The 11,924-nt window shown below is 40.8% G+C and overlaps 1 protein-coding gene across 4 annotated transcripts in view; it reads left to right on the top strand.

The window, feature by feature from the left end:
* Window positions 1-748: 748 nt before the first annotated feature.
* The window catches only part of LOC101485715 (uncharacterized), a 30,575-nt gene continuing 19,399 nt past the window's right edge, over window positions 749-11,924 (top strand). For 3 of the 4 annotated variants that reach the window (XM_076878948.1, XM_076878949.1, XM_024799937.2), the window contains exons 1-12: window positions 749-827; window positions 1,847-1,973; window positions 2,415-2,574; window positions 2,662-2,854; window positions 3,363-3,434; window positions 3,760-5,638; window positions 5,747-5,824; window positions 6,676-6,789; window positions 7,071-7,227; window positions 7,531-7,723; window positions 9,403-9,468; window positions 10,049-11,903. In XM_076878948.1, coding sequence (XP_076735063.1) covers window positions 1,865-1,973; window positions 2,415-2,574; window positions 2,662-2,854; window positions 3,363-3,434; window positions 3,760-5,638; window positions 5,747-5,824; window positions 6,676-6,789; window positions 7,071-7,227; window positions 7,531-7,723; window positions 9,403-9,468; window positions 10,049-11,903 — 4,876 coding nt within the window. In that variant the 5' untranslated portion in view covers window positions 749-827; window positions 1,847-1,864. The remainder of the gene's footprint in view (window positions 828-1,846; window positions 1,974-2,414; window positions 2,575-2,661; window positions 2,855-3,362; window positions 3,435-3,759; window positions 5,639-5,746; window positions 5,825-6,675; window positions 6,790-7,070; window positions 7,228-7,530; window positions 7,724-9,402; window positions 9,469-10,048; window positions 11,904-11,924) is intronic. The other variant, XM_076878947.1, reaches the window with a different exon arrangement.

Below are 11,924 nucleotides of genomic sequence, written 5' to 3'. Positions count from 1 at the left end.
ATCTGTAATGTGATTTGATTTCAGCCCAAACCGTGATCTTTTAATGAACCTAAAAGATCTACCTTTTGTTGCTTAAATCGAACCAAGGTGAAACCTTAAGGGGTCACCACAGTGGATCATCTTTCAGTATCTCATCCTATCCCTTCCATCCTCTATCACACTAAATGCTGCCAATATAACTCTCCATGTCTTCCTTCACTACATCCTTGAATCTCCTCTGTGGTCTTCCTGTTTTTTTTCCTTGATGTTCAGCATTCGTCATCCAGGTAACGCTTTCCCTCTGCGCATGTCCAAACAGCCTCGCCTCTCTAACTTTTGTCTCCACGCTGTTTTCGTTTTTTATCCAAGTCACTTCCAGTGAACTAAACTAAAAAGAAGTAATGCATAAATGGTCTCCGAGCAGAGAGACTTGGAAGGAGAGCTCTCTGAAATAAGGTAAAAATTTATCGATTCAGTCGTTAAAGCGGCTCAAAAGTAGATACAAATGTGATGAATGTGATTTCCAGTTGGTGTGTTTTACTCGGATTACGAGGACGCTTAACGCCGACGGTACTTGTCCCCGCCATGTCCTCATAAACTGCTCATTCCACTTTCACGGTTCTCCGCTGCTCCTAGTGGCTGAGACGATCGCGACCGCGGATTCGCTGCCGCTGCAGTCAATCGTTGACGTTACCGCCAGTGATTGGTCAGAGATACCGCCGCTCCTCCCAGATCGTGCCCCTTTATCGTCACGTGGTCTCTCATTACCCATACAAGAAAGATGGCTACTTCTATGCTAGCTACACCTGGAGCTCTTCTTGTTTTTTCTTGTGGACACTAAAGCGGAGGTAACTGTTGTTTGGTGTGAAACCGAAGTAGTTCTTGAAATACATTTAGCTAGGTCTAAAACAATGGGTAAACAGCTCAGAAACCACTGCTGGTTTGTTTCTCACCTGCTGGCTAATGCAAGGATACTAGCAAAGCATGTATGTGTACAACTAACTGAATGTAAACATTAGCCAGATACAGCTGCAGCTGTCCAGATGCATGGGTTTTCTGCTCAGTTGTATAGTGCCTGGTACAACTGAGCAGAACAGACAAATTTATCCAAGAAGTTACAGAGGAAAGTGGAACAAACTTCTACATGCAGAGCCGCTTAAGTACTTTAGTACAAGTTTGAGGTCTGTGGAAAATCTACTCTAGTGCCAGTTTGTTCATCCTGCTTCACTGCAAATCAAGTGGAAATACTTATTATTATAAGTAATTACATTTAGTACTTAGTGCATTCATTAGTTCAAAGTAGTATCAGTATCAGTTTTTACTTTATAAATAAAATGAGATAGTTTAACTTATTTTCCCAATTTTGTGGGCTATTTACATTTGAGTGAACAAATGTTAGAAATATGAGCTTCTTGAATTTTTTTTTCTACCAAACACACACACATTTATTGCAACTAAAAAGTTACAGTTGTTCTGAATAAGGTTGGCAGCGTGTTGAACATATTGTATGCAAGTACATAAAAGGGATGAGTGTACTGAAAGTATACAATCTACGATACTTATGCAACCTGGATTCATACAGGTGTACTTGAGGAGAAAGAGACTAAGCAATTCATCTGGGCCAGCTTTTATAGCCTGGAACGTCAAGGTGAACTGACTTGTTGACAACCCTCCTATGTTAGTCAATTATCAGTAAGAGCAGTCCTGGACTTCCTTTAGTAGTGGGTGGGGCATAACATTATTTTTAAGCACCCCAGATGTGTTTTGACTTGCATTCGCACACTGAAAACACACCTCAAGCCTCAAACCTTGAATATAAATAAACTGTCTGCTGCAATATTTACATTGCCATAATTGTTGTGCTCAGCAGATTTTTCCAGCTGTCATGGAAAACCGACACAAGCGAGTGAATCCAGAGCAAGATGCCCTGGTGCACATTGTGGCTTGCAGAGACAAACCCTTCCTAGAAGAAAGGTTCATAGACTCCTTTAAAGGTATGTGGTGTATATATAAGACTTTTATAGTGGAACACGAATGGGTGACAAATTAAAGGAAAATTATGCAACCTTGGTAGCTCCAGTGAATGAATATGGTGGTCCCATTAAACTGTAGGGGGGCTTAGACTTTCAAGCAGTGTATTTCTGGTCTTCAGAAGTAAAATTAGACATACTTAAACACAATTTATTTTTGTATATGATGAAGTAAAAATGTGAATATTCCTTTATAAAATATGTCTGGGAAGTTGTGGACTAATCACAGCCACAGTTGGTCTGAAAAGACTTAATTCTACTTTTGCTGGATGTATTTAAAAGGATGATGTCTTATTTGAATGCACAGAGTGCTATATTTATTGCCAAAGTCATGGCAGTTCCAGTGTAAACAGTTTATAGGGAAATTGTTGAACCTAATTTTTATGTTCTTAATAAAATTTTTAGGAAAGGGTGTCTTTACAAACAAAACCATTAAAGCATCTGCCTTTGTTGTCGAGTATCGTGGGAAGATCTTTCTTCGCAAAGAAGGGAGGCCTAAGAAGAGAAGCGGTGATACTTTGAATGGTTTCTTATATGAGTTTACATGGAATGGAGAACAGTGGTGGTAAGGTGTTTGTTTTGCATTTTTAAAGTGTTTTGGACTGTTTATTTACAGCTTCCTTTTATTAAGGGGACACTTTTGTATGTGCAGCGTTGATGCTTCCAAAAACGACAAGACCCTTGGAAGGCTTGTGAATGATGATCACATAAGTCCAAACTGTGAAATGAAGAAGATCGTTTATGAGGGGAAGCCACACTTGTGCCTCTTTGCAGTGGAAGAAATACCTCAAGGCAAAGAGATAACTTACAACTACGGCAGCTCCTATTACTCGTGGCGTCCCAAGGTATGTTTATATTATTAAAGAAGCCTTTCTTATGATTTTTATATATTCCACTCACTCCCTCTGAACACACCAGAACAGTTCTCTGTGCTCATTCAGAAGAACCTGACATCTATAAGTGTAAAATAGCGTTACACTTACTCTAGAACTAATAGTGTTTTACAGGAGGCGTTCTCAGTCTGGCTAGTACCAACGAGTAGTCCAAATGTGGTCAGAATGAGAACCCCAGAGTGGCTCTTTTATGATGAGATTGTGATCTGACTTTGGTTCGGATCCTTCTACCAGTCTGAGATTGATGCCTTTCTTTAGCCTGGTGTGCTTTGTTTTCTGGGATGTGGCAGATGTGCAAAGTTTTTGAATTCTTTTTAAGACAAATAAAAAAAATGTTTTGTAACAGTAAAAACTCAATCAAACCAGTACACAAATATGTCCAAATTTACAGTTTGGTATGTAATCATTTCCAAATATTAATGTTTATATTCAGTTTTTTTGTCTTATTTCACATTTACAGGAGTCACGGGATGGACCAAGTACTTCAGACAAAAAAATGTATCAAATTTCATCAACACCCAAGAAAAGAAGAGTACGTAAACAAGCAGCAATTTTGTTTTGGAGTACAGAAGTACAAAAGGTTCCTGGTTCGAACCCTATGGTCTCTCGGGGGCCGTTGTGTTCGGAGTTTGCATATTTTACCTGTGCAAGATTTTATAGTCCATGCTTTTTAGGTATATTTCTAAATTCTACATTTGCTGAAGGTTGTTTGTCTGGAAGGTGTGTAGTGGTCTGTCTCTCTGGTTTTGCACAGTACCTTGAAGCTATGTGTTTGCTAAATGCATATAAAAACATATAAAGTATCTGTTAGTGAACCAAATGTAGTCTGTCAACATGCTCTTAATTTGTATTTTCAGTTTAAAGACTCGGATGATGACAGCGAACTACCAGGTCCAAGTCATGACAGTGACCACTCTGTTGATCTTGGAAGGTCATCCAGGGACAGTTCGCCACATTCTGAGTCAGATTCTCAAGAAATGACGAAAAACTTCAGGAGAGTGTCATCAATTCAGGAGGATGACACTTCGAGTTCTGATGATCATGACTCGGACAAAGACAAGACGTACAAAGAAGACAGATACAAAGGAGACAGATCCAGTAAGGCTGGACTAAAAGGCGGAGGAACATCTTTCACAAAGAAAAATTACTGTTATGTTTGCGGGAAAGGTTATCACAAAATTGCTCGGCATCTTTCAAGGCACATCGATGAAGACCCTGAAATCGCTGAAATCTTTGCTTTACCCAAAAACTCAGCAGAACGTAAAAGTCTGCTGGCCAAATTACGAAAAAGAGGAAACTACAAACATAATCAAGAGGTTCTGAGGAGTAACACAGGACCGCTAAAAGTGGGAAGACGATCATCCCGCTATGTAATGACTGCTGAAAATTTTGTGCACTGCATTTATTGTAAAGTAATGCTTCATAGCAAAGACCTATATAGGCATGTAGCAAAGTGTGCTAAGCAAACAATAAATGCTGCAACACATGGCGAGACGAGCATCTTGGGGGATGTCACCGAGTCGGAGTTCTCTGAAAAGTTTCCGTCTGAAGTTTGGGAGATACTTTCACCGATGAAACAAGATGAAATTGTATTTTTAATTCAACATGACTACCTTTTCATGAAGATGGCCCAGAGTCTTATTGAGAACAGTGGAAATGATCCGACAAACCAAGAGCGCGTCAGACAGAAGTTGAGAAAAATAGGAAGGCTCTTAATAGAGCTCCATGATAAGGGAATAGTGAGTTTTGAAGCAGCACTTAAACCCAGAAGCTTCTACAAAGTTGTTGCTGCTGTCAGAAACCTCTCTGGTTTTGATGAAAAAAAGCAGAAGTACAGCAAACCGAGCCTTGCCTTGTTTTTTGTAAAGTCTCTGAAAAAACTGGGAGAATTTGTTGTCGCACAGAGCGACAGCAGTAAGCGGGCCGTGAGAGATGCTAACACATTCATGATGCTGTGTGCGAAGGAGTGGAAGGAAACTGGCCCTCACAAAGATGCACCTTCATCAAGTGAACACAAAGTACACAGCCCCTCTACGATACCGTTCACGCGTGACATACAGACGTTCTACACGCACCTGGAAAAGACTTCTGCTTCTGCCATTGAGTGCATGAAGAAGTATGAAACCCCTCAGATGTATAATGCACTTTGCAGAGTCATACTTGCACAGGTGTCAGTCTTAAACAAATGCGCACCCGAGGTTTCAAAAATTACCCTTAAGTCATTCCAGGAGCGGGACGAGACTACCCAGGTGTTGTCCAAGCACTTTATCAGGATTAATATTGCAGGCAAGACTGGGCAGAACGTTGCTGTTTTGTTGACGTCTCAGCTCGTCAGCGCATTAACGTTGCTTATGAGCAAGAGACCAGCGTGCGGAGTACACGAAGACAATCCTTTCTTGTTTGCAAAGCCAGACGGTTCATCCACAAGCCTCTACCACGGAGGCCACTGTGTTCAGGTCTACACAAGAATGTGCTCTGCAAAGAACCCAGAGCACCTCACGTCCGTGCATTTTCACAAGCACATTGCAAGAATTTTTCAGATTCTTAACTTGGAGAATGACGAGCTACCTCACCTTGCTAAACTGCTGGGTCATGACATCCGGATGGACAGGGATTATTATCGGCTGCCCGAAGCGGCTGTTGAACTCGCAAAAATTGCTAAACTGCTTCTGGCAATGGAAAAAGGCTCTCTTGAAAGATTCAAAGGAACCTCTCTGGATGAGATTGAGATTGAAGGTTTGTGTCCAGTATTATGCAGACATAAACACACATTAGCCTGCCAGTGGTCATTAGATTGTCTTTTAAGGAGTTGTGAATAAATGCAGTCTGTTTTGATCATTCAAGATGAATTGGAGCCAGATATGGAGCAGGGCAGCTCTGTGGTGGACCGTGAAGAGTCAGATTTTCTACCTCAGCAGAGCGGTATGTTGCAAAGATGAGCCTTTCTGCACCTATTAACCTGGAGTGATTATTCTTTTGGACTCCTCAAATGTCTGTACTATTCTTGTGAACACAATGAATCTCAAAATCTCCAACTTCAACACTCTAAGGACTCAAAAATAAGCTGAAGATTTTGGATGGGAGGGTCAAAGAATTCATTCGCTAAACATGATCAGGTTTCACACAAATGTTCATGAGGACAAAATGAAGGGATGCCATATTCCAGTAACCTTTTTAATACCACTTTAAATTTTGTCCAGATGTGTTTATTAATGCAACTAGAAAATCAAAATATTGTTTTTCTAAACTGTTTCCTGTTCTCTCGGGGCCTGCAGGCCTAAGTTGCCCCTACAAGGCTATAATCAGAGGATATTTGTATTTTTAAGCTACAACTTTTAAGTTTTCCACTATATTGGGTTAGCTGTCATGAACAGTACTTACACAGAGAAAACAACCTTAAAATGTTATTGAAGTTATGAAGGATTTTTAAAAAGAACTAGACAGTGTTGTCTACTTACATTCAATAATGACTGACTACAATATTCATCACTCTCAGGGAGCTCATTAAAATCCTTTAAGATCTACCCAAACAAAATTTTAAAACATGACCAAAGGTGAGGACGTACTCACCCTCTGTATCCAGGGCGTGCACATAGTTTGCTTCGTTCCACAACATGAATGGTGAATAAACTAAAAAAGGTGAGAGAAACTGCAGCATGCTGTTATTTGTTTGAAACAGATGATAACACATCTTCATCTTTACATCAAAAATAGTTTATGTGAAAATTGTGTTAATGATTTTTGTATTTCAATAATATTTTTGGACTCTTCAGATGATGTGGATCAGCAAGGCGGACAGCTAACTCCTGAGCAGGATGCCATGCAGCACATAAAGGCTTGCAAGGACAAATCCTTCCTGAAGGAAATGTTTATTAATTCCACTAAAGGTTGGTCATGAATCCCTTATAACCGCCCTGTTATGGTTGTTTTTGTAAACTGGCTGTTAGTCTCAGCCCCTGTTGATTGTTGATATGAGACACTGAAAGGTAATCTTATAATAGATCATGTAAACGGTGAATACATCAGGAAACTTTATTGCTACACTTTTCTTTTCGTAAATACTATTTGATTACTATTGGTCTAGTTGTTGCCATGGATTGGTCTTATGACTACAAATTAGTAACTGAATCAAACTTTTTTTTTTTTTTTTTTTTTTGCATATTTGTAGGGAGAGGTGTGTTCACCAGTAAAGCCATTGAGCCATCCAACTTTGTTGTTGAGTATCGGGGGAACGTCTCAACCTGTGGAGAAACCCGTCCAGAGAAATGTGTAGACACCCTCAACAATTTCTTGTTTCAGTTTTCCTGGAACGGAACAAGCTGGTGGTGAGTTTTCAGCAATATAAGGAGGGTTCTTGTTTTAAAATGTCTAAAAGCTCATGTTTAATAGAAAGCCCTCGTGTATCCTGAGAAAGGTTGATATCAAGTCAGATCCAGGTTTTTAAAAAAAATCTTCATTATGTGCATGAAACATGCTTTTCTTTAACATTACTTTACTCAACCTACTTATAAAGATAGCTTGAACGTGCAGACACTGACTGTCCGTCACCACCATCAGTCCGAGTCACTGTGATAAAATGCATAATTTTAACAGTGGTTGAAGGTTCATTGTGAGCATTTGCCCTGCAGCATTGATGCTTCTGCAGAGGATGGGACTCTCGGACGACTCGTGAATGATGATCACGTAAGCCCCAACTGCAAAATGAAGAAAATTGCTCATGAGGGGAAACCACATCTGTGCCTGTTTGCTCTGAAGAAAATATCTCCAGGCGAGGAGATAACTTACAACTATGGGCAGTCCTCTTACGCTTGGCGATCAGCAGTAGGTTTATTTGGTTTGGTATGATGTTGGATGGACTTCTTTGTTCTTTGTCTCTGTGTGTAAATTTCTAACCTCTGTTCATAACAGTATATGAGAATATTAGGGGTGCAACGATACACAAAATTCACGGTTCGGTTCGGTTCGATACTTTGGTGTCACGGTTCGATATTTTTTCGATACAAAAAAATGTTCATGCCTTTTTAATTTGTCATTTATTAAAATTATAAATATATATTTTAACTCAAAAGTACAGTTTTTAAATTTAACCCTAACCCTTGTGCGTGTTTTTTATTTTGACAGCGAATGCACACCTGCGGACCACTTATGTGCAGCCCTGGTTATTTAGCTCATCATATTGCAGCCAAAGAAATTCTTTTGTCCATGAAACCATAAAGCTGCACTTTCTTTTTGCCTTATAGTCTGATTTGTCATAACTTCTCCTGCTGCTTTTACACACGCACTCACATAAGCTCAGCGATTCTCTGCGCGATCAACCTCTCACATGTTTAAGCTTGCTGCGGGAGATTTCACTTGTCATGTTTGCATAGTAAGCTAACAATTAATAAGACGATGTCAGAGGAATTGGTGCACAAATTATCATCACTCACAGATCAGTGCTGTCGCTCTCTATACACAGTTCGCACGATTGCAAATTGAAAGCAAAAAAAACAAGCGCAAATTCAAACGCGATTTCAATATGTCACATATTGACAGTGGCTCACCGATGCCAATGACATAATTACCCAGCTACATTTCTGAAAGAATGCAAAAGCATTGACATATATTTTTCCTTCCTACGGGCAGGGCAGAGATAGATTTTGGTAGCCCGACTGAAAAAAAATCGCTAGCCCCGGGACGTCGGGCTAGCGATATTGCGAGCCCTGCATCTGATTGAGGAATCACTCATCTTTGGAAAAGAGAGTTTATTACAGAGAAATGTCTCTTTCCAAAATAAAAGCTATACTATCCGCTTCTTCTGGGCTATATTCTCAGCAGCATATTAAACATATATAAGGAGAATCATGTGCTAACAGCTGTCTAAATGACTCGGCTAAAGTTGGTAGCATGCTTGCTTGTTTTTTTTCTGCTTCCACTTGTCTTTGCACTAGGATGATGTCGGCGTAAATGTGCAGTCATATTCGTCGTGTTCCCACTAGTGCTGTCAGCGTTAATCTCGTTGAAATGACCTTAACGCCACAACACGGCAAATCTCCGTTAACGAGCTACCACCGATCGCCCCGTGCATGGGGCTAGACGGCCAACACGTTAACGAGCTAACTGCGCTAACACACTAAAACCAAAATAATTCCAAACGCCAGATCTGAATGAGGTTCAATTTGCCTGTTGCAAGGAGAGCTTAACTTCTGTCTCGCTAGCTTGCCCTGCGCTCTTCCTTCTGACTATGCTGTCTGTGTTGAGCGCTCAGTGGATCTGCGCTCGACAGTGCAGCCTAGGCGGAGTAGTCGAACGCAGATTCACTGAGCGCTCAACACAGACAGCATCGTCAGAAGGAAAGTTGATAAAATAAATTACAAATGTTGTATTGTTCGATACATATGCGTACCGAACCGAAAGCACTGTATCGAACGGTTCAATATCGATACGAATATCGTTGCACCCCTAGAGAATATATACAGGAAGTTTTCTTTTTGACTTTGCTGTCTTCTTTTTATTTACAGGATCAAAACAAAGAACCACAAACCTCAGAAATGGAGACTGCAGCGTCTTCGACAGTGGATGAAAGAGTAGGTGTTGAACAAGATTTGTTTTATATTAAACACCAGCACTGTAAATGTGACTGCAGACTCGGGATTCATCACTTTATGATGTCTGGTATTTACAAAAGGGTTAAAAGGGTTTAACTTCCCTAAGAGTCCATCGGTAATCTAGCAGCACAGTCTCTTCTGCAGACCTTCTGCTTATAACGACATCTGTGAATGAAAAAAGGCACTAAATACACAGTAGCAGTCATAATGCTGTTAATTCTGAGTCAAAATGCATTGTTTGCAATAAATGCATCCAGTGTTGTGGGTGGTGAAGACAGGGAGTGATTTGATGCCTCTCTTTAATAACTATGATTCAAGTGTAAAGTTCTGTTGAGGTTATTAAAAGCGTTTAAAATCCATCCAAACAGAATTTTAAGCCTAAATATGTCGGCCAAAAACGAAGGAGAACTCGCTCTGAACTAAACTAAGACAGAGAGAACATGGTAGTCTGGACTATCAGCATGAGTATTAAGTGGCTTGTTTATTGTAAAGAAAATCAGAGTGCAGTTAGATTTGTGTGTTGGGTGCATAAATTTGCCTTTTTCTTAATTAATTCTAGGTGGAAAACTCAGATGAGGAATTCAGTTCTGCAGAATGCTTCTCTGATGAAGATTATGTCATTGACAATGAACCAAGCAATGATGACAGTTTTACCGAAAACGATGACCAGGATCAGGAATTTGAAGAAAATGCAGATGACTCGAAGGCCGGTTCTTCCAAAGCGCCGAACGATATGTCGGACTCCGATGAGTCTGACTCTGATGGAAAGTCTAAAGAAACTTCCTTCACTAAGAGAAATTACTGTTACGTTTGTGGGAAACCTCAAACTAAAATTTCTCGTCACCTTTTCACGCATAGAAAGGAAGAACCTGAAATTGCTGAAGTGTACGCAATGCGCAGGAACAGCAAGGAACGCAAAAAGCGTCTGGAGATGTTGCGAAACAAAGGAAACTTCAAACACAACCAAGGAGTCTTGAAGGCTCGCAGAGGAAAACTGAAAGTGGAAAGAAAATCGGAGATGTCCACATTTAAAACACTCGCCACTTGTGTATATTGTAAACGCATGTATGATCGTAAAGTGGTGTGGCATCATATGCAAAAGTGTCCCTCGATGGCATCCAATAAACCTCCAGAAGGCGTTCAAAGTCAAATCTTAACTTTGGTTGCCGCCACTGGACTAACGGACCCTGAACAGATCTCAACAGGTGTGAAGAAGATGTTGAAAAAAATGAAGAAAGACGATATTTCCTCTGTAGTTTGCGAAGATTCTTACATATTACAATTGGCACAATGTTGCTACCACATGAGAGAGAAGAAACAGAATCAGGGATACGTCACTCAGAAGCTGAGGCAAATGGCACGGATCCTGATAACGTTAAGAAAGAAGTCGATAAACAGCTTCGAAGACGCAGTCAAGCCCCAAAACTTCAACGCCGTTGTAGAAGCTGTCCAGGAGATTGCGGGCATCAAAGAGGGGTCGAAGTCGTTTGACAAACCATCTCTCGTTTGGAAGCTTGGAAATTCGCTGAAGAAGATCGCTGACATTAAATACGCCAGGGCTTTGAAGGATGGTGATGAAGAGGTGTTAGAGGAAGCTGAGGCATTTATTAAGCTGTGTACGAAAGAATGGCCCTCCCATGCAAAATCACAACCAAAAACACCCTGCCAGCCAACCTTACAGTTTACACAAGATGTGATGCTGCTCTACAAGTGCCTGAACAGGACAACAGCTTCTGCAGTCCAGAGCCTGATGATGTATGCAGTAACACCGGTCTACAACGCGCTTCTCAAAGTGGTACTTGCATTCGTGTCCTTCTTAAACAAAAATATTCAGGATGTTTCAAGGGTGACACTCCAGTCATTCAAGGAAAGGGCTTCCGCAGAGCTTCAGGAAGATGCTGCTGGTTCACAGACCCAGTTGGAGCAAATTCTGTCCAAGCACAAAGTCACGATTGGTGTTAGTAACTCAAATGGAAAAATATTTGCTCTTACTTTGAGCCCTGAAGTGCTTTCTGCGCTAACGGTGCTTGTGGACAAGAGGGACACATGTGGAGTAGGTAAGGACAATCCCTTCTTATTTGGGAATCCTGGTGGCAAAGGGTCAGACTTTCACAAGGGACACGCGTGTATCAGGATGTTCGTTAATCGCTGTGGTGCAAAGAACCAGGAAGCTCTCAGGTCTCAGTGTTTTCGTAAGTACATAGTAAGAATTTTCCAGATTCTCAGCCTTAAAAATGACGAGCTCACTCAGCTAGCTAAGCTGTTGGGCTGTGACATTCAGACAGACTGGGAGTATTATCAGACGCCCGAGGCAGCTGCCGATGTCGCAAAAATATCAGAGCTTCTGTCGGCACTGGAGAATGGATCTCTCGAACGATTCGAAGGAAAGACTCTGGAGGAAATTGAGATTCCAGGTATGTGACTCAAATCTCTGT

The sequence above is a fragment of the Maylandia zebra genome, linkage group LG22, assembly GCF_041146795.1.
Source record: "Maylandia zebra isolate NMK-2024a linkage group LG22, Mzebra_GT3a, whole genome shotgun sequence".
Classification (NCBI taxonomy): domain Eukaryota; kingdom Metazoa; phylum Chordata; class Actinopteri; order Cichliformes; family Cichlidae; genus Maylandia; species Maylandia zebra.
Note: the sequence above shows the minus strand (reverse complement) of the source record. Positions and strands in the feature narration are given on the sequence as shown.